Source organism: Psammomys obesus, unplaced genomic scaffold (genome assembly GCF_907164565.1).
Source record: "Psammomys obesus unplaced genomic scaffold, mPsaObe1.curated_primary_1811, whole genome shotgun sequence".
Taxonomy (NCBI): domain Eukaryota; kingdom Metazoa; phylum Chordata; class Mammalia; order Rodentia; family Muridae; genus Psammomys; species Psammomys obesus.
In genome coordinates this window covers 8198583-8221236 of record NW_026586662.1, presented here as the reverse complement: position 1 = coordinate 8221236, position 22654 = coordinate 8198583, and the positions used below count along the sequence as shown (strand labels likewise).

Sequence of the window (22654 nt, the reverse complement as noted above, 5' to 3'; positions counted from 1 at the left end):
CAGAATTCACCACTTCCATTGCTTAGGATCTCAGTTGATTACATCCCCGGCAGGCATCATCAATTATAGACAAAAGCTTATCTTTAAATAGAGTGCCATCTCTGGGTTGACAGCCAGTTGACATCTGTTACAGGTATAACAGATATTAATTATTTAAAGGGGAGTGGGGTGGAAAGGAAAAAAGGCTTAGCTTATTCTATGAAGATAATAGAGATAGAAAAAAAAAAGTATCTTTAAAAAGTGTTCTCTCATATGGGCAGACCATTTTTCAACTTATACTCCCCCCCCCCTTTTTTGACAAGGTTTAAATTGTCAGAAGTCCTAGCAGTGGAAGGTACATTTCTTCCTTCTTCCTTCTTCTTCTTCTTCTTTTTTCTTTTTTTTTTTTAAGCATTGAGTCACTGTTACCTATGAAGTTATTTATTGCTTTAGAATAACTCCAACTTCTGTCTGAACTCAAGGGGACTTAATTTACTTCCACACCTGCACTTATCACCCAGTACTGAAAGGTATCCCCTTCTATCTGTCTTAGTAGATATAAGCTCAGGACTGAGACTTTTATTCATTTCTAAAGGTCCAGTACTTGGCAAAAGACCTAGGACATAAAACATAATAAATCTAGAGCTTACCTGGCAACTCTCAATGAATTCACATTTCAGTGGAAGTGATCTCTTGCCAAAAAACAATGGAAACAGTGAGCTCTTTGCTCTTTGAGCCTATAGGGGATTGTAGGAGCCCCTTTTATGATGTCAAACACTAAGCAGTAGGGAAGGGAGTCCCCATTCCATAGAAAATAGAATAATCATCAAAGGAGCTTTATGCCATATGCTTTGGTAATATTGTGTATTACCCCGGGTGATAAAGTTGTTCTCATGCAAGGGTTTAGTAGGTTACATCACTATGGAAACAGATGTCTCCAGTGCTCTGAATTTGGAGGGAAATACCTGTTTTGTTAACTGGTGGTTTGAGTAAGCATGATCTTCATGGGCTCATAGATTTGAATGCCTGGCCACCAGAGAGTGGAACTGTTGGAAAGAATTATGAGGTGTGTGTTGGCTATTCATGCCCACTCAAGCCCTGCCATGAACTCCCTTTGTAAAATTTGTAAACCCTCAAGGTAAAGTGGCCAGGACCCTTCATGAGGAGCCCTAGCAGCCAGGCCCCTCCCCCAGATCTCTCTAACTGTCATAACAGTGTTTCCAGCCTCTTTAACTGTCACAAAGGTCTCCAGCCCCTCAGTAGGACCCAACCCAGATTAAGCTAGTTTTAGGTGAAAAGTCTGAACAAAAAGCTACCAATCCCTGAACAGGAAAACCCATCAATCCCAGAGCAGGGAAATCCTCCTAGAAAGCTCCACCCCCTAAGAAATCCTATACCAAGGCTGTGTTTGCTCAATTCCCTGCTGTCCTCTACCAGGAGCAGGGGCAGCCAACCCTGGATTTGTTCCTCCCAAGAAATCTATCTGTTTTATGGGATTTGTTGTGTGGTGTGACTCTCTCATCTGAAGAAGCCAAGAAGCAATGAAGAGAAGCAAAGAAGTGAAGTTGGGCAGAGGCTCCTGAGCTACTTAGCTCAGCTAGGGATACCCTCCCCCGGGAGCTGTAACTCCCCTACTGAAGAGGTCTCCTCTCAGAGCTGTGTGGTTCCTGGGCTCTCATGTCTTAGGACCCTTCCATTGGAACACTGTACCATCTCAAAACTGTATGGTTCCTGGGCCCCTGTGTCTCAGGGTGCCCTTCCATTGGAATACTTTCTCCCCTCAGAACTGTGTGGTTCCTAGGCTCCCGAGTCCCAGGACACCCTTTTATCCAAGCAGGAAGGCCAACACTGTGGCATTCTTGATGTAGCTGTGGGCTTGTTGGAAAAGGTTTGTCACTGGGAGAGGGCTTCGAGGTTTCAAAAGCCCACAGCAGGCCCAGTCCCTCTGTGGATCACGATGTAACTCTTAGCTACTTCTCCAACACCAGGCCTGCCTGCCTGCCTGTCTTTCTGCTGTCATGCAAATGCTTTCCTTTAGAAGAGTTGCCTTGGTCATGGTGTCTCTTCGTAGCAGTAGAACAGTAGCTAAGACATTAACCTATACAGTTCATTTGTCCCACTCTGCTGAGACTAGTATTCAGTGTGGAAACCATTGCATGGCCCCTTTGAAAAGTGAAGTGAAAATACATGAGTATATTTCCCTTGCTAAAGCAGTATAGACTGTCTGGGAGCCTGTAGCGGGCCCCGGGTCCTTACAGAGAACATATCTTCATTTTGAATCAATGGTCTGGATCTAAAACTTTCTGTGGGGACAGAACTTTCTGGAAAGGCAGTACTAGCCACCCTCAATACTCTGGAACAGAAGATAGAACAGGTCTAAAGTACTGATCCTCAGCAATTTTGAGGGTTAGAAGCACATCATTCGGTGCCTACAAAGCATATTAAGCTTAAATTAGCATGGCTTCCTGCAAAAGGCATGAAAGAACTATGCACAAAGAGAAAAAAAGAGAAGGGAAGGAAACAGAGAGGAGAGAAGGAAAGGAGAGAGAATGAATATGGTTGCGGTCAGGGGGAAAAGATCTGAAAGTTGGAGGGAAAATCAGGAACTTGAGAGAAGAGTAGGCAAGGCCTCATTCTAGCAGGGGTTGCTATTTCAAAACATTTATCCAAAGAGTAGAGTGTAGCTCGGTGGTAGAACACATGGTAATTATGTGTGAGAACCAGGTTCAATCTCAAACACATTAAAAAAAATGCATCCAATATCTTGTATAAGCAACACATTCTAACCAAGGAGCTGCTGGAGCTCTGTGTCCAGTTGCTTGAATTCACTGTGGGGAGTGTGAAAGCCTTTTACGAAGTGTGTAAAGTGGGTATACATTTGTACCTCAATGCAAGTTGCTTTTACTTCAATCTATAATGTTCCCCAAAGTCCAGTGCCACACCCACTCCCACGTCGCCAGAGTGGCATGTCAATAGACTGTGCTACAGGGCGGGAGACGCGCTTTCTTCGGAACTTCGCTCCCTGGAGGTCCCTGGCAGACTCCCCCCGCCTGGCAAAGACGTATTCTGAGATTTCTGTGCTTTTGAGGCGCGGGCTTGGGAATGGAATTTTGAATTCTTTGATCTTTCTCTGTGACTCCTGAAACAGCACAACTAATTTTATAAAGAAATTTATTACTAGTAGATTATTAAAAGCTTTAATAAAAATAAAATGTAAAAGGAATAAGTTTAAGAAAAGTAATGAATTAGATTTAGTATTAATAGGCATTAAGAATAGTGAAAAAAATAATGGGCTCCTTCTTAAGAAAAAGTAGCCTGAGAAGTACAGCTGGCGGGAGTGTCCCCTCCCTTCAGTGCCTTGTTTCTAGGGAAGATTATAAATCTTTAGCAGGACATATGGGAGGATGGTTAACAAAGATGTAATTAGATTTTGATACAGAGAAAGATTTTGGCAGACATCTGACTTAGCTCCTGACTTTCCTCTTCACTGGTTAGCAATAATGAAACTACATTTGAGGTTTCTTTTTCTTTGTTTTGCTTTGATCAAAAAGTCTTTAGGCCAAGATTTCTTGTGGGCACTGCTTTGTTTGACTACATTTTTGAGTTAAAATGTAAACTTTGTATTCTTGGTAAAAGTCTAAATGTTCTGGGAAGTATGCCAACTTTAAGGTGCCTTTTTGTGAAATCATTATAAAAATACTAGCTTGATTTCAGTAAAGTGCAGCAGATTCCAAAGCCTCACTGGTCTCTGTCTGTCAATTCGCCGAAACCGTGTCTTCCTGTCCAAAGCCTTGTTCTCCCGAGGACTCCAGGAGCCCGACTGGGCCGGTCCGTGGCAGTCCAGTGTATTGAAATCTGGATCCCAGTTCATGGTGTTACTGGGGTGAGGGTAGTAAAACCATAAAAGGTGGAGTCTAGAGAGGAACTTACAGCAATGGGGGTGTCTTAGTAGTTCTAATGCTGGGACAAAACACTATGACCAAGGCAACTTTTAAGTGGAAGCATTTAGTTGGAGGATGGCTTACAGTTTCAGAGGGGGAGTCCATGATCGTTAGGCAGGCAAGCAGGCATGGCTCTGGAGCAGCAGCTGAGAGCTCCTATCAGACCTGCAAGTTGCAGGTAGAGCAAGAGACTGGGTCTGGTGTGGTCTTTCGTAACCTCAAAGTCCACCATCAGTGACACACCTCCTCCAATGAGGCCACATCTCTTAATCCTTCCTAATAGTCCACCAGCTGGCCACCAAGCATTCACATATTTGAGCCTATGGGGCCATTCTTATACAAACCATGACAGGGGCATGCCCTTGAAGAGGCTACTGAGACTCTGTTCCCTTCCAGTCTTTCTCACCGTGATGTACTGTGTGCAACAGAGGCAAGTACCATGAAACTTCTGAACCTGAGCCAGTATAAATGTTTGCCTTATCAGGTGACTTCTTGGGCATTTTAAACAGAGTTAAGGAACTGGTACACCACTGAATATAAGGGAGATTTTGAAAAATTCAGGTCCTTGAAGGAAAAAGGCTTTTATTTTCCCTAGAGACTTTCATTCTCTCTGAAAGAAATACTGTGACTATTCCAGGAAACCAAGGACTAACTGGTTGTCTTTAGAAAGAAAGGGGAGGGGCTGTGAAATCCAGTTTCTAGATTCCAGTACTTTCCCTATGGATTAGGTACTGGAACTAGAAGTTGCTCTGAGTAGTCTACTTGAAGAGAATGTCTCAGTCTTTGACATCTTTCATGGGTGCTTTGACTTACATTTTCAATTCAGAAGTTGACAATGAACCTTGTTGCCAGAAAGCCTGGAGGGGAGAAGTTGTTCTGGTTCCCTCCCCATGGTCACTAACCCAGCACTCCAGGGTTAACAAAGTCATTTAGAAGTAGTTTAGACCATGACACATTTTCTCTTGAAATATCCAAGTTAATGAGTTTTTCAGCCAGTGTTCTTAAACTGTGGAGTGCTCGGGGCTTCTCTTCTTTATTCTCTTGGTTGCTGAAGATCACCCCTGATAAGGCAGGACACACTAGAACCTGCAACTTGTCTGCAGAAAGAATTTTGATTTAAATATCCTTCCTGTCTGCTTTTTAAAAGGTTCTTTTTACATTGTGTGTGTGTGTGTGTGTGTGTGTGTGTGTGTCTTTATGTATGTACAGGAGCACCTGCCCCACGATGTACATTTTGATATTAGAGAACAAATTCTTCACTGTGTGGGTCCCTGGGATTGAACTCAGGCTGTCAAGCTTGCCATCAACAACCTTTTTCAACTTGCTGGTCCTTTGCTTCTTTGATAGGTACATGTCTAACTAATAAACAAGAAAACCCCACTCCTTTATTCCACGTAAGGCAAAGGAAAGTTAGGACTGGCTTTGGTTATGGGTCACCATTTCTGGAACAGACCCCATAAAAGGAGCATATCCCACTTCACCTCCATCCCTCTTTACAGAAACCATTTCCCAAGTTGCCATCACTCAGCATGCCTGTGGGCAGGGCCTTGGGTACATCTGCTCTCCTGAGGAACCTGCCTGCCGAGCAGCAAGAGAAAGCAGTAGAATAGTGAATGATGCTGCCTTTGGTGGTGAAGGGCAAGTGGCCCTCTTCGCCTGTTATCTGTCTTAGAAAGCTTAAGCGTTTTGCTCTACTCAGGAATCAAACGCTCTATAACCTAGAAGAGCATCCCTCTTTGTGATATTCCTGCTCTGCTACACCTGCACAGACTGAAAGACACTATGGAAAAAAAGTGAATGAAAGTCTGAAAGGTAGAGCCAAAAAAACTGTTCTAAAGCACACGATTTTGAATAAAAGGCAGCTGTGGAGATGGAGAAATGGCTCAGTGGTTAAGAGTGCTCGCTGCTCTTGCCAAGGACCCAGGTTTTGGTGCACCCATGTCAGGTGGTGCAGAACTAACAGTGACTTCAATTCCAGGGGATCCAATGTCCTCTCCTGACCTCCTGGGGGACCTGCATGCGTGTGCAAGTGCAAACACACACACACACACACACGCATACATACTCTCTCTCTCCACATACATATATATAAACACACATGGGAACATACATACGCACATGCACATATACACTCACATACATAAAATAATAAATTGTTAAAAAAAGAAAGTTGTAAGTTTATTTTAAATTGTTTTAATTTTATGAATATTGTGTTCTGATGTAAAAAGAATACTGCACGATGCATTCGTATTTCATTGTCATTTTTTCATACTCTTGTGAGATCTCCACAGATGTATTTGCTTTCAAAAGTAACGCAAAGAATGTCTGAATTGTAATTTCAATCACCTATGAAGAGCTGAAAACAGGGTATCTCACTTCTTATAAAAGACAAGTACATAAAATCATGTCATTTCAGTGTAAAATAATCAACTTACGTACTTAATAGAACTTAAAGGAGGCGAATTAAGAATGATAGGAAATACAAAATATTTCTAAAAGGTTTTCAAGATGCACTCTTGCTTTTGAAAACTGCTAAAATTTGAATAATTCTAAGACTGATCACATTATATGTGATCATTTATATTGGATAAATGAATACCTTATATGCTTTTGTTAAAGAATTAGATTAAAAAGTCCAATTTGCACTGTAAAGTAACAAAATCTGTTGGATGATTAGGTGAAATACCCCTAAATAACATAAACCACAAAGAAAAAGCAGAAAATGCCTGCCTCGCACCATGGAATCCATAAACATACCTGTCCAAAAACTTACATTTTTCCATAAGGAACACACAGTTATTATGCAGTTATAAAACACATACTGAGAACTTAAGAAACAAATAATAATGGTCATAAAACTTCTAATTTTTATAAGTTTCTTACAGATATTTTTATTCTTTTTTTTCTTTGCCTTCTAATTAGTCTTTTTAGTATTGGTTTAGTAGTGGAGATGAGGGCATGAGCCTCAGGTACCAACTATGAGTTTTCAGTTTTATTTTGTATTTCTGCTATTTTTGGATGTGTTGCTCAAACAATACACTAACATACTCAACTTCTGCCATGTTTTTTTCTGACTTTCCAGAGAAGTTCAATTATGGCATTGGATAAAAGCATCACCTGCCTAATAATCCATTTACTCTTGCTTTGCCTCTGACTTCCACTAGCTCCAAGTTATTTCAGTAGTGTCTGTGTTGCTCTTACTGCTTAAACTAGATATTCCACATGATGATTTCTTAGTGGTTATCTTAAGACTCAATGAATTCATACTTTATGTATACTCTGGGCGCTACCATCCTGTGCACGTACTCTGTCCGCCATCTTCATCAAGCTCAATACTTTACGAACACTTGAAAAATGCAGAAGGTATCATGAAAACCAAAATCAAATAAGCAAAACCAGTTACCAAGAAGAAAGGTGTAGTCAGCATTGTGACTCATGCTTATAGTTCTAACACTCAGGCGACTGAGACAAGATCATGAGTTCAATCCTATCCTTGGCTACAGGGTGTGTTTGAGGAGAGCCTGAGACAGATAGTGAAACCCTATCTCAAAACAAGTGTAAAGGCTTGGGTATTGTACTGCGCACCTTTTTTCCCAGCACTCAGGAAACAGAGAGGGATAGGATCTCTGAGTTCCAGCCCAATCAGGTCTACAGAAGGAGACCCTGTCTTCAAAACAAAACAACTTGAACTAGAAATACTGACTACACTTCAGAAAACATGTAAATCTTTCCATCCAAAAATTAGCCTCATTCAAATTGATGGAGACGTATTTACAGTAAAAGAAATTGAAGTTATGTGACGTGATCCAGGTTAGTGGCAGAACGGCTTGTGAAGGCAACTTTTACAATTAGCCAAGGTTGCTAAGATCAGATTCTGAACATGTATGTTAATAGTCTCTTATTTCAAATTTAGCGTGCTCATTGTACTTATCTGTCACTTAGGTTTAAACAAAGAAACTCATGGTGAGGTAGGCAGAAAAAAATCTCAGCAATCTACCCAGATGACTGTTTGCAACATGATTGTCACTGTCTTTGCGGATACCAAGATTCTTTACAACTCAGAAGGGGAGGAGACCCAGCATGTCCGTCTACACATCGTAGTAATGTTTTAACTTAAAGCAAATAATTTAGCTTTGGGAACTGTTCCACCTCAAAACTTTACCTCCCTGACAACATAAAAATACCAAATAAAACAACTGTTTTGTAATTGAAAGTGTCATTACATTTCAACATTTTGAGAAAACAACGCTTTTAAAAATCTTCACACACACATACAGTCTAGGCTTCTGTGTCAGTAATCAAAACCACAGTAACCAAAGCCACAATCATTCAAGCCCACCATAACATTTTACTTTTAAAAATTCAGTAAAAATAATTTTTAGAAAATATAGTTATTTAATTGACAATATGTATATATTGAATACCATTTGTCAGTTGCACAGAATACATTAAAACCTAGGTTACATTGGGGAGGAAATTTAGCACTGTGTTTCCGATTCCAGAGACACTGCAAACTTCCCTCTGTGGCTGGCGTGGATACAGCTTGTGGACTGCAGAGGTGAGCCGACAGTACGTTACGTGAGTGATTTTATTTGCTTCATAACATTCAGAAGATGCATTGGCTCTTTAATCACACTGGAGTAGCATGGTGAATAACTTCTGGATTTAGAAACTGAACCGCCAACTCGGAACTTCGAAGTCATTTTAAAGACCTTATTAGAAATACACTCACACCAACAGTATTTTGTTGTTGTTGTTTTACTACAGTTTCAAGCAGACTTCATGTTTTCACCCAAACCTAAATTCAACAGCAGTTTTGACAGTGAATTTTGAGTAGTAAATAGTAGGTTCTTAATTATTCTAAAAATATATTCTTAGCTGGGTGACACATGCCTTTGGTCCCCCAGCAGTTGTGAGCGGCACAGACAGGCAGTTCAAGGCCTGTGAGTTTAAGGCCAGTCTAGTCCACACAGCCAGTTTTAGGCCAGCTGGGGATACATAGCAAGAACCTGTACCAAGTTGAAGAAAAGGGAAGGGAAGGAGGAAGAAGAGGAGAAGGAGGAAAAGGAGGAGGAGGAAGAGAAGAAGAAGTTGTTTTCCTACTTACAAGTAGTTTTAAAACTCTCAAAATCGTAGGGAAATGAATATCTACCTTCAGGTGATCCTGTTTTTTGGAGAAAAAAAAAGTTGACATTATCTAGGTCAGTTTTTATTTGCAAGTTTTCATGGGAGAGGGGGTACTATGTGGGAAATACCCTGGCATTACAGTCGCGATTATATGTTATACACAGAATTAAATAATGCAGATAAAATTAAACTGCCATTCAAAGCCGTTTGTTTTTCATACAGAACACTTACAAACTGGTTTTAAGTACTTGAGCTCCTAAGTCAGAACACCGTTTTTAGTGTTGAACCAGGAGCAGAACCACAGCATCATACAAACAATAAAACTCCCGAAATCTACTGTTTCTAGGTTTTACCTCTTTGAGTTGTCTGGGGAAATAGAGTGTTAAGCTTCCTTTTTCTTAAAAATAACAAATGAATAAAAGGAAAATGATAGGTTAGACTTTTCGATTACACAACACCAATACTCTGAAAAACTGACAGTGCAGTCTATAGATATATGTGCCACAGACTATGAGAAAAGAAACAACTTAGGAGGAGAAGTCGCATTACAGAATGTATTGTAAAAATAAATTATACAGCATATGCCACAGATGTGAAAGCTTTGCAAAGAGAAGAAAACTTTCTTTGGGCACAAAGATTCAATTGCTTTTGCCACATACGTTGATATCTTCCACAATGTGGTTTTTAACTGTTAAATTGAATCCTCAAAAAAAAAAAAAAAAAAGATTACTGGATTACTGGAAGTGATAGGATGTTTCCAGTCAACATCAGTAGCGTGGTGGACCTTAGTGATGACTGAGGGCTGTGCTGGGGAGTCTCATCGGGAGCTCATTCGCAACTGGTGAATAATGACGCTCTCTACAAAGAGAAGAAAGATACGGCATTTTCAATTAAACCCGAGTCAGTAGCTGACGTGGGCATCAGCACCACACCACTTAGATAAAACACCATCGATGTTAAGACCACAACAGGCGCAGGAGGCCAGCAACGACAGCTCAGCACACTCCGCTTTTGGGCTAACTTCATTCATATTTGCATGTGTGTTTTACTTCTGAGATAAAGCCCCTTGGAGACTATGGCCAATATTTTGATAATATTAGGTTGATCTTTACCCAATGAAAGAACTAAACACAGATACGGTAATTACTATATACAAGTTGCCTAATGGAAAAATACTTTCCTGCAGCGGCTTCCCCAGCCAAACGCTCTCTGTTCTGAACAGCGTCCACACATTTGAACCTCTTCAGCTTCAGGGCATGTGGATTGGGCTGTTAATAAGGACACAGTCCCTTTCTGTTCCAAAGAAGTCAAGAAAGAATTTGCTCTCTGACTACTGCCTTTTTCATAACTGGCTAATGTTTCCACATCTAGATTTATTCGTTTTTGTTTAATTGCGTTTATCTATTTGAGTGCGTGTGCACTGCAGCACGCCCGCGGTGCTCAGGAGGCAGCTTGCAGGACTTGGCTACCTTCACCACCACGTAGGGAACTCAGGCTGGGAGGCCGACCTCCCTCCTCCCTGGCCCCATACACTGATTCGTGGGTTTTGTTTATTTTTTTAACATTTTTTTATTCATTTATTTCGTGTACGTAAGTGGGTGTGCGCATGGAGGTCAGAGGATGACTTGCGGTTCCTTCCTTGCGCTACGGGGATCCCAGGGAAGGGACTCAGGCTTGACAACACGTGACTTTTCCCCCTCAGCCATCCCACCTGACCCCTAACGCAGTCTTTTAAATTTCAGAGCTGACTCAGTAATTAGAACAGTCCAGGCACATTGCAAACACTCGGTACCACAGCGTCCGACTGACTTCCCTTTAGGCCCTCATAAACGTGTATCATCCTCACATTTTACAACCAGTCATTTAGAGGCTATGGACTGGGGTGATAGACGTCAGCGGGCGTGGAGCTAGCTCGGTGAGAAGACCCAGCTCTGTAGTCACGGAGAGGAGGCAAAGCAGAAGAAAGAAGCTTAGGTCAGGATTTGCAATACCATGAAGAGCAGCCACGGGGTAGCTCGGCTGTTACATGCTTGCCCTGCACGTGAAAGGCTCAGAAATCCTTCCTCAACACGCCGCCCGACCCCCGCAAAAGATAAGAAATAGCATCTCCACATAGTATTCTCACTCTAATGAGAAGCGCAAACTACCTTAACTTTATTTTACTTGGGTTAAGTAAACATTAAATCGCATTACACCATAGACCTCTGTGGTGGATGATCCTCTGCAGAAAACGCTTTTGAATTTGGGTTTCATTAACCACCTCGTGGAGACCACTAGGTGGCGATATTTCCATTCCCCTTCTCAGCCTTTTGGCTTGAGTTTGGGTTTAAACAAAACAAAAGTTTAGATGAAGAACAAAATGTCTTAGAGGCCTTGCACAGCTTAAATAATACACATACGAAAAGTAAAAATAAATATATATCATTTTCTCTAGAACGTAAACACTTAAAAAAAACCTCTAAAAACAGATTCATCTTCGAGCCAGAAAAGTAAAAGCTATTAAGACATTACGTAAAAGTCATTGTCTAAGATGAAAATGCTATTTCCTACTTACCTCTTTTAAAAAAAAAAAAATATATATATATATATATATATATATATATATATATATATATATATATATATGTATATGTATATATACCAAGAATCTTCAAATGACCTACATGGCTAATCCTCCTTATGGAACAAAAGCAGCTTCCCATCTCCCCCCTCAAGGAATCGTAGAAACAAATGTCAGAGAGGAATCCAGAATCACTCTTAGTGTGATGTAACTCAGAATGCTTGTTCTCATCCTGGATAAACAATAAAGGTGCCAGAATTCACCGTGGGGTCCCCTGCAGGGCTAACAGTTTTTCCGACAACACCGCCCTGTGTGCAGCCATCTTCACTCCTGGAGTCCCCTTCTCTCACTTCTAGCACTTGGCAGAGTGCTTGCACAGCAGAAGCAATATCATGGTCTCACTCTTTGCCTTTGTTCGTAGACTTAAGGTAGAAAAGTGGCAACTGATGTGCAAGCTGTGCACACACGATAGACTGTCAGAAACACTTGATGCTTCCAAACTACAGGTGGATGTATATAAATTTTAGCTTCTTAACAAAAGCTGTCTAATATCTGTAGCTGCTTATGACCTGTGTTCCACAAATCTCAAATAAACTTAAGTTAGAATCATTCGTCTCATACCAGAAATTATGAGAAATAAATAGTGCACCGCACAAGGTTTTGAAAATGTTCATTAAATATTTGTTGTTGTTGTTGTTTAATGTTGACAGGCCAGCAAGTTTTCTCAGTGAGATGAATTAGTGGCTTGAATTTGATCCCCAGGACCCACATGGGAGAGAGAATGGGCTCTCGTAAGCTGTCCTCTGACCAACTTATATGTTTTATGGCACACAACTCATACGCACGTGTACACACGCAAACAGAGGTGGGGGAAAGAAATAGATACATAAGTAACATAATTTTTAAAAACTTGTTTAAATTTTGTTGCTGTTGATAATAACAAACTTGGCAATATTTCCCATCTCTTACTAGGTTTTCATTGTGTCTCAGAAAAGGACCCAAGTATCAGTCACTTGGAGTCTCTGAGGAGAGGTTATTATGACCAGGCACAATTCTGCAACAAGTTTCTCTTTCTATTAATACGTCTTTGTGACATTGTAATTTGTCAAATATTTAATAGGCAATAAACACCAATAATCATAGCTAATTACCACCTATCAGAAAACTCAACATTAAAAAAAAAAAAAACACTTAAATGTGGGGCCTTCTGATACCCAGGCACTTATCAACATAATTTTTTTTTCTAATTGAAAGAAAAAAAATTCTTTAAATTTTGAGTATCATATACACATGGAGGACACTGGCTTTGATATACTTTTGACAACAATTTACCAGAATGTAAACATTTCCACGTCTCCCGTTTGTTATCTTGCTGTTTTCTTCTTAAGAAACTTTGAGCATCGCAGTAAACACACAATCTGCTCTTCCAACATTGTTGTGAAAAGGCACTAATCCATTCTTTTATTACACCAGCTGTTGGATGAGTCCCGTGCAAAAGAAATTAAACACATCCTCAACTCCTAATTTCGCTTCATTTCTGACCTCACTAAGCACCCATCCTCGTGTGAGTGGTGTCACAAACTTCTAGATAGCCAGATGACAGGGGTGTCCAAAGCCGTGTGGATGGTGTAGGATTTGGACAAAAATTCAGGGGAGCATTCTCCTGCCGAAGTGGGACAGCCTAACAGTGTGCTGGAATTCTGCTTCTTCCCCCAGGAGAGTGCGTTGGCTACAAAGTGGGAAAGGTGTCCTCCCTAGAAAGGTGTTATCTCCTTCCCATGAAATGTGTGTATGTTTACGCTGCCAAAATAACTGCAGGGAACTGTTGAGCTCTGCATTTTAACAGATCCCCTCCAGTCCATCCAACCAAACCAGTCTAGCAGCTAAACGGCACGTGGATTCAAGCAGTGAAGACAAAGCATGGTGGCGCCTCACCTTGGAGCAGGGCTTTGTATCTAGTGAGAAGGATGGTCGCTCATAGAAAAAATTTACATCAATTTAAAGAGGACGTTTCCTCCTGGCTGTAGCTCCATCTGGCTGCCCTACAGCCAGCTCCCTTGTTCCAAGGCTCCCTCCCTACCAAGGACACTGTGAGGGACCCACAGCAGCTTAGTCCTTCCCCTTCAAAAGTTTCCAAACCTCCGCTGTGACCTTGCTGCTCTCCAAGTCCCTTGCCCACCTGCAGAAATGCCCTACAAATACCCTCTATGCCACTTAGAAGGGAAAATGCCTAGCTGTTGTTTGTTTGTTTGTTTGTTTTTGTTTTTTGTTTGCATTTCCGAGTTCCATAAACTACATGGGGATGCAATCAAATTATCCCATTCAGAAATCTGGATAGAACATCTGTTTTAAATAGGAAGTTCAGTAAACTTCCTCTATTGGCTTGGACTTGTACTCCTTCCTTTTGGATTCAGCTCAGCTAATTAAAAATACTTCCGATAATCAGTTCTGTCATTTGTTCCAGAAAACTTTTGAACCAGATGATATAATCTCCCTTGGGGTTTCACAACCATTGAACCCATTATTTGATCCCTTCTTAAAAAGCTCTTCCTCCACCATCGGCCCGAATCAGCCCATCCTCCCTCCAGGTTATAGGCGTCACTGATAATTATGACTAATAACTTATTTTTCAGGCAAATTTGAACTGCTTCTCTCAAAAATAACATCATCTGTAAATGAAAGGTAAAGATGTAAGATTTGAGGCCATGATGCACAGGGTTCTACTCTTTAAGCATTTAGGCTAAATGTTTATATCTATCTTTAAATTTAGAACTTGCCGGGGTGGGGGTAGGGGAGAGATGTCTCCGAGGTTAAGGGTGTTTGCTGCTCCTGTAGAAGACCTGGGTTTAATCCCCAGCACACAGAGTGGCTCTTAACCACCTGTTACTCTTGTTCTGGGGTAGTGGTTCTCAAGCCATGGTTGGTGACCCCTTTGGGAGGGGGGTCAAATGACTCTTTCACGGGGATTGCATATCAGTTATCCTGCATCCCAACTGTTTACATTACGACTCATGACAGTAGCAAATTACAGCTGTGAAGAAGTAACAAAAATAATTTTATGGTTTGGGGTCACCAAAACAGGAGAAACTGTATTAAGGGGTTGCAGCATTAGAAAGGTTGAGAACCACACTTATAGAGAATCTGATGCCTTCTTCTAACCTCTGCAGGCTCCTGCATGCACGTGGTACACAAAAATACAACCCCAAAATAAATTTAGGACTGGGGGCTGGATCTGAGTTTGACCCCTGAAACTCACACCAAACGCTGGGTGTGATGATGAGCGAGTAGTCCCAGCACTAGAGAGGCCGGGTTTTGAGAGGTGGTGAGCATGAGAGAGATGCAAATGAGAAGTCATCCCAGCCTCAGAACGTGAAGGGGTTAGAAAAAACAACTTACTGTGCACGTTCATTTTGACAGAGAGATGGAGACCTCGCAGGTGCCAGGAAGGATCATTTAACCACGGCTGAGCTAGAACGTCATGGGAAAGTGCTGGAGGAAGGGCCGAGGCGTGGCTGAGAACAAGCAGACTCGGCAGAGAATCAACACAAAGCTGGGTGCACCGGTGTGATGGAGGGTTGGGAGGCATCAGCTTGTGGGTGGCAACCGAAGCCAGACAGTGTGTGAGACAGACAGAGCAAGCATGGCGAAGGGTCCTCGGGACGGATGGGTGAGGAACGTCAGTCTTAACAAACGTGTGTCTGAAATAGGGAGCAGTGGAGTCAGATGCTTTGATCATGGAGAAAGAGTTGCATCAAGCAAAACTATTGTGACCAAAAGCCAGGAGTTTATCTTCGGGGGCAAGGGAAGTGATCTAAGCCATCCTGGTTATAGGTACAACAATGGATGGTTGTATGAGAACCATGAATATGAGAACCATGGTATGAGAACCATGAGAATGAATGAGGCCATGGAAAGTTGACGTATGGGAACAGTGAGATACATAACTTGCCTCCTTGACCAAGTTCTAGAAGCACAAAGAGATCAATACTGGTGTTCTTTCTATAGAAACTATGAAAAAGTACATTTTAAAACATAAAACATGGGTGTATTGGTACACAGACATGAAAGATAAGGAATAAAAGAAAATGGAATCCAGGGCCTGGTTAATAAAAGCAAGTAAAAACAGTTGAAGCACAGCCTGATGACCGGAGGTGGGTCCCTGGAACCTGTGGTACATAGACTCAACTTCTGAAAGTTGTCCCATGACCTCTTCATGTGGGGGAAGAAGGGAGGAGCAGAGAGGAAGAGAGGAGTGAGAGGAAAAGCAAGGCTGGATTCAGTTCAGGCAAAAGGACAACAGCTGGACAGCAGTCTTGGAGGACAACCAGTCCAGCTTGAGGGGAGCAGAGGGCTGTACTAGAAAGGCCTCTAGGAAGAAATAGAAAACTGCTGTGTTTAAGTGTCGGAAAAATTACTGATCGGTGTTTGGCAGATCAAATGGAGTGTTTGGGAAAACTAAAATAGATACATAGAGAACCAAACAGATGAAAGATTAAAGCAATTATTCCTTGGAAGAAGTGTCAAGAGGAATAGAACACACTTGGAGTGTACAACTTGGTTCGGCAGGAAACCATATTCAAGTTTCCACTGTACCCATTTTATAAACACTTAAACATATAACTGATATAGCAAAAAAAAAAATGTGATATGATCATGTTGAGAGGATGGATAAAAGGGAAAAGTCAGAAACCTAACTGTTTACTTCCAAAACAGTAATAGGAAGACATAATATATCTAAAATCCAGAAATAAGAGGTTCAGGTATAAGGACATTATTTACAAATATGGAGACAAATGTTTGAAGAAACAGGTACAAGCCGGAAAAGATGTGCCCAAGGAAAACCTTGGGTCAGGGGGAAAAAGCAGGCAACGACTACTTTTATTACCATGGACTGGTTATTTTCACAACAAGGACAATGTGCATGAATTATTCTTTGAAAAGAAAATGTTGAGGCTGGAAGGAATGGCTCAGCAGTTAAGATCATGCACTGCTCCTGCAGAGGGCTGGAGTTCAAAACACAGCACCCAAGCCAGTAGCACGCAACTGCCTACAACTCCATCTTGGAGAGAGCCAACGTCCCTGGCCTACGAAGGGCACCTGCACTCCAGTGCACTTAACCACACAAGCACATGATTAAAAACGAAGTCTTTTTAGAAATTAAAATGTTAAGGGTAGATAAATGCGCAGCGTGAGAGCAGAGGCAGGAGATGTGGGCGGTCCCGTCAATCGCTGAGGTGGGGCATGGATGGCGACAGTAGGAACTGCAGAAGCCTGTGCACAGGAAGGGGAAGGTTTGCCAGACCTGTGAATTCCTTTAGATCCTGGACTTGCTTTGTAGGTAAAAAGGAGAGCCTGAGCTGAGCTGGAAGTGTAGCACAGTAGTGGAGTACTTATGGAGATGGGGAGGGGGAGAGAGGGGCAGATGATGGAAAATGGGGGTGAGGGGATTGAGGGAGGCAGGGAGCATGCAAAAGATAGAAGACAGAAGAGGAGGGAGAGAAAGAACAGGGTTGAAGAGGGAGCCAATGATGAGACTCTGGAGGATGTGGAAGGGACATGTTACATTTGGGGAGTTTTGGGTTTTGGTTTTTCGAAACAGGTTTTTTTTCCTGTGTAGCCCTGGATGTCCCGGACTTGCTTTGTAGACAGGCTAGCCTCAAACTCACAGAGAACGCCTGCCTCTGTCTCCCTGAGTGCTGGGATTAAAGGTGTGCCCCACCGTGTCCAGCTCACTGGGAGATTTTTAAATCTTCCCTATCCCTATCTCTTTGTTATCCTCATATTCTCCTCCTCTTCCCTTCCTCACTCCCTCCATCCTCCCCACTCCCCTCTCTCTCTGTTCTTCAGCCTCTGACACACATCTCTCCCTCTTTTTTTATTGCTTCATATCAAAACTAGGGTGTTACAGCGTCAGACAACTGCCCATCACAGAAGCCCCTCAACATCCCACTTGCGCTCTTCTCACCTACATTCTTCTGGTTTTGCTCCTCACAGAAGTCTCATTCTTCCCTCAGTATTCTGCTTTATGAGGGAATGAGAAACCAACATTTTTGCATCTTGCACTCGTGGGCGTGTTTCATCACTGAAATTATACTATCCTTAGGCTACACCTCAGTGCTGGGTTTTGCTATCACTCTTGAAAACAACCGAGTAAGGGGTCTATTAACACCCTTGATGAATATACTAACATCTCAAGAGGGGCAGTACTGGTGCTGACCATGAACCTGTCCTCCTGCAGACGATAGGAAGCCTGTTACCCCGTTCAAGCGAAGGGCCTACACGTGAAGCTCACAGCTTTGATATGACAAACATGGTGCAGGAGCGGCCCGTATCAGAGCATGCCTGGGACCGTGCCTGCCATAGTAGTCACCATCATGGTGTCAATATACGCAGTTAATTCACAGGTGTGGAAGACCAGGGTCTCTTCTCTAGCTGTATGGATTGTACGGGCACATCCCCAGAAAGCGTCATGACGGTGAACTCTGGGGAAATGACACACCACGTATCCTACCTCTTAAGAGTTTCTCACTGCAGGCTCCAAACAGCAGTGGTACACATCAGCCACTGTGAGAGCACTTTTATTTTAGCACCACATACAATGGGAGCAACAACAGACAGGAGAAGGCTTAAGTGTTTTAGCCCATTCACTCCTACAGAAGCACATTAATTAGCACCTTTCAAACACTTACCAATGGGCTGGTGAAGTCAGGCTGCATTTAATCCTCCACTTCCTACCCCCTGTGTGTTCCACTTCTAACGCGTACTTTGAAACAAAGCTAGCCAATAAATGTACAGAGGCTTCTAAAAATTACAAAGAGAAACTTCCCCGGTGATTACTTTTTTGTCATTTCTGAAATGACCATGAATTATTCTGCCAGGTTTTCTTAGCAGCTGTACTTTGTGCATGGCTCTATGCCAGACCTGCACACATAAACATCCTGTACATTCACTGTTAAGTCTTTCTGAGTGCTCTCCCTGGGGTGATATGAACTTCCAGGAGGAAGTGCTGTAGCCACGGCGTGGGCAAGTAAAAGCAAGCTCAGCAAGTGACACTGAGGCTGTAAGCCACTTGAAGGAGGGCAGGCAGAGTCGACTCTGCCATTGCCCCAACAGTGTATGCCACAGAACAGCTACGCCGAACACCTCACAAACACAACAAGGAAGGCACTGGTAAAACAATAAGTGTCCTTGTCTCTGAAAGGGTTGGATGTCCATGGGTGAGAAAGGAGAAAAATCCCTTAAGAAACACAAGTCACTTTTCTAACTGGCAGATTGTCCTGTTTACATTTGTCCAGAGATCATACATGCATCTTTGCTGATCCCTATTTCTCTTTGACCTTCTGGACCCAGCATGCTGGACTGTTGTTAACAGGGCGGCTAAACATAGTTTAATTTAAATGCTGAGAACCAATGAGCAGCAGGCGACAGATCTACCTTATGTGTATGTGTGTGTGTGTGTGTGTGTGTGTGTGTGTGTGTGTGTGTGTGTGTAACGGGAGGCAGTGACACCTGCCAGCATAGCCGGTGCAATCCGAGTTCTGCAGGATATAAGGAATGCAGAGAAGTGCTTCTTCATCGTGAGACACACTGGACCACAGCCTGAAAACTAAGCACGAATCTTTTTCCAACTTGCCTTTCTCAATACCCAAAATGTGTGCTATCCCAACGTGGTTTTGGAAGCTCAAGAACTCACAAACGGAAATGTGCAAATCTGTAACTCTGGAGTGACCGAAATTTTATGAAGTTCACCTATGTAGCCCAGAAATTTTGGCAAAGACATGGTCTGCATGAGATGGTGGTATGCTAAGCTGCAGTTTACCAGCCTTGAACCGGTTTGCGGTTATAGGACCATGAAGCACAAAATCCACTTTTTCAAGGTTAATCTCACAGACACATGGCATTCTGCATTTACACTCTGTTCCATACTTATTAGAACATGCGTAAAAAATTTAAAAAGTTATTCAAACATGAGTAAAACTGACAGTAATAATAAAGATCTTCCCCACACCACACATAGAAAACAGGCACACACACCCCCCCCAAATCATGATCTATTCTACATCTGCAAATAGAATCCACACTTAACTAAGGAAAATATTAAATTCAATTACACTGTGGATGATGTCACTTTTTCCTTGGCATTAAAGTATCTAAATTTGCTTTCTGCTGTTTTTTATTCATCGCTATTTCTGTTGAGCTTTTAAAGGGCCATTTGGCAGCTCTAGTCCACTCCGCTACAAATCCAACCAACTGCACACTTGAATAGAGCCTAACTCTGATCCTAAGGGTTCAAAGTTACTGTCTACAAAATTCCGGGAGTGGTTTGAGGTGGCCCCAACCTCTACAACACACACGAACACACGCAAATAAATCAAACTCTCTTTTTTCAGATTCCACAGTTCATTTCCATTTTATTTAATGTTAAAATTGTTTCCTGAAGTCATATTGGGGGCTTTCGTTTTCCCAAAATTTTAGAGGCCCTGTGATAGCTTTGAAATATTTTTTTCTTACATCACATATATCATACTCAGGACTTGATAGTGCATAATGACAACTGTTAAACTCTCTTATTTCAAAATAGTTTTTTTTTGGGGGGGGTGGCAGATTGTAGAACTAAGTCTATTAAAGTTGTCTTACAATTAGAAAATTTGGGAGCCAGCTTTTGGGGCATGTAATGTGGTCCTCAGATCTCACTGGTGAGGATACTGAGGTTCCTTAGCTGGTGAGCTAAATTGGATGGAGCCATATGCTAGAAGTAAAACCGAACTCGAGGCCAGCCTCTGCCTCAGGACCAGCATCTTCAACAAAACATCGAGCAAACGGCAATTCTGCTAATCAATTCCAAATGCACAAATAATAAAAACACATGGCTATTAGGTGGTTATGTGATTAACACGATATTTAAACCTTAAATTAGTAGTACACGTAAAGGGTTGGCACAGACAGAGGAAAGTTTGTTTCCATGGCAGCAGTAGCATCCTTACAACATACCCCCTGAGCCACTGCCCTCAGCCCTTCCCCCCTCCGAGAGGGGCAGTGCTGTTGGCTGCAGATTTCTTCAGCTCTATTTTCATAGACTGAGTTTCAGCTCGAGGCTGGAATTTGGTCAGATTTCCTGCTCCTGGGGCTGCCACTACTGGCTTTCCAGCTTTCATACCTTTTGACATAGGAATGCGGGTGGGTGTAGGCCGCTGAGATGACCCATCTTGTCCTGACTGTAAGAGAAAGCACAGACAAAAGGGGCGCCTTGGTGAGTTTCTCCAGTTCCACCTGTGCGTTAGCGTCATTCCTGCCACAAGGAAGCATCCACAACAACCCATCCCAGGGAGAAGGACTAGGGATGCTGGAGCTGGCATCTAACCCACTCTTCCTCCTTCCTCTTTCCCTTCCTTGAAACATCTATGCTAAACCTCCCTCTCAAACCTTAGTTCACCATCTCTACCCCTAGAGGTGATGACCTCAGTGCCTAGGTGTGCCACTGTCCTTCTTTTCTACCATTTCAGAGGAAGCGGCTCTTTCCACCTACTAATGAGCTCAGACTTTTCTCTTTTAATTGGCACTGACCACACATACCTTCTTGCTCTGTTCCTCAAAGTGCCTTGCTTTGGTCTCTGGATGAGTCTCACCAATGCTTCCAAGCTCTAATGACTCCCTTTTCCTCCTGTTGGTTCACTCAACCCTGCCTCCTGGATGTGTCACCATGTCCTAGCCTCAAGCCCTTCTATTAAAGAGAATTCCCTTTCTTGTATTCCATGCATCCAACCCCTAAGAGTCTCTAACTGCCGGTCCCTCCTGAAGTGCAGATCTGACTGCCATCTGCTCGCTGGACATGGACAGCATCTCACAGGCATCTCCAAAGTACCATGCTGCACTCTGACATGCGCAGCGAGTCTTACATTTCTCCCTCTAGTTACACAGCAAAGGCAGGAACCCCTGAGCCATCGTCTGCGTGCACTCTGTTGTGAACTCTTTTAGATTCTTCCTCCTCTACCTTTTGAAACATGTTCTTACTATGTAATCCTGGCTGGTCTGAAACCTGCAGCCCTCTTGCCTATTTCCTGAGTACTAGAACTCCTAGCATACACCACTGTGCCTGGCTCTCAGTTATGTTTTCAATACATCCCTGTTTGCATTGTCACTACCCCAGTTTAATCCCTTACCATCTCTAGCCTGGAGAACTGGAACGGCACCTGTGTTTAGCCTGCATTCTCTCCAATTGTCCTTTCAGATGGTTTCTAGATTCAACTTTCGAAAACAATGTAAAACGTTTTCAGCGCCATGCATTACCTTTTCATTGACTTTATTTATTCAGAGAACCTGAATGTCGGTTTCATAACCCAATGCCCAGTCCCTATGTGCATTTGAATTTTCTGCACCTATATTTTCTCCCCAACCCCACTCCCACAGCACAATGGGATCGTTCACTATGCCCCAAGCACATCAGGCCCCTTATACGGCCAGGCCTTCACACATTCTGCTTGTCTCCACTCTTTCCAGTGCCTTCTGACCTATGACCCCTCCTTTGGTGGTTCCTTTGGACATACCTTCACCACAGACTGACTAAGTCCTCTGAGTCCTGCCTCGTTGACTCTGGAACCTCTGCAGATCTCTGCTCACTGAAACCATGGTGGGGGGTATGACTGATGCTCAATAAAAAGGTAAATGAGTAAACACCCAAATGAACTAGCTTCACTGATTACGTTCTAGACTTTCTGGTTGTCCTGAATTTTCTCATATTGAACTTACCAAAATACACGGACCATTATCATCTAGGTCTGAGAAACCCTACAGAATTGTTTTTTAAAAATATTGTTTGTATATAGGGCTTAAGTGGTATCCAGAGGGTAAGACTATCAATCTGAACTTTGAAGCAGGGAGAAGATGCAGAAGAATCTGCTCTGGGATAAGATGATTTACACCTCCGCTATTTACAACATGCAGAGATGCAAGACCTTACCCAGCATGGCCATGTCCTGCCGAGGAGCAGTTCAGCATCTTTAGAGAAGGCTACTGATGCTGTCTGGCTCCAGTGGAGCCAATAACTCAG

General features: G+C 42.5%; 1 protein-coding gene across 4 annotated transcripts in view; it reads right to left on the bottom strand.

Annotated features, from left to right (window-relative positions):
- Positions 1-6532: 6532 nt before the first annotated feature.
- Filip1 (filamin A interacting protein 1) overlaps positions 6533-22654 on the bottom strand; it is a 198174-nt gene continuing 182052 nt past the window's right edge. For 3 of the 4 annotated variants that reach the window (XM_055602537.1, XM_055602538.1, XM_055602539.1), the window contains one exon: positions 20007-20822. In XM_055602537.1, coding sequence (XP_055458512.1) covers positions 20616-20822 — 207 coding nt within the window. In that variant the 3' untranslated portion in view covers positions 20007-20615. Of the gene's footprint in view, positions 9906-20006; positions 20823-22654 lie in introns of those variants that run through there. The other variant, XM_055602540.1, reaches the window with a different exon arrangement.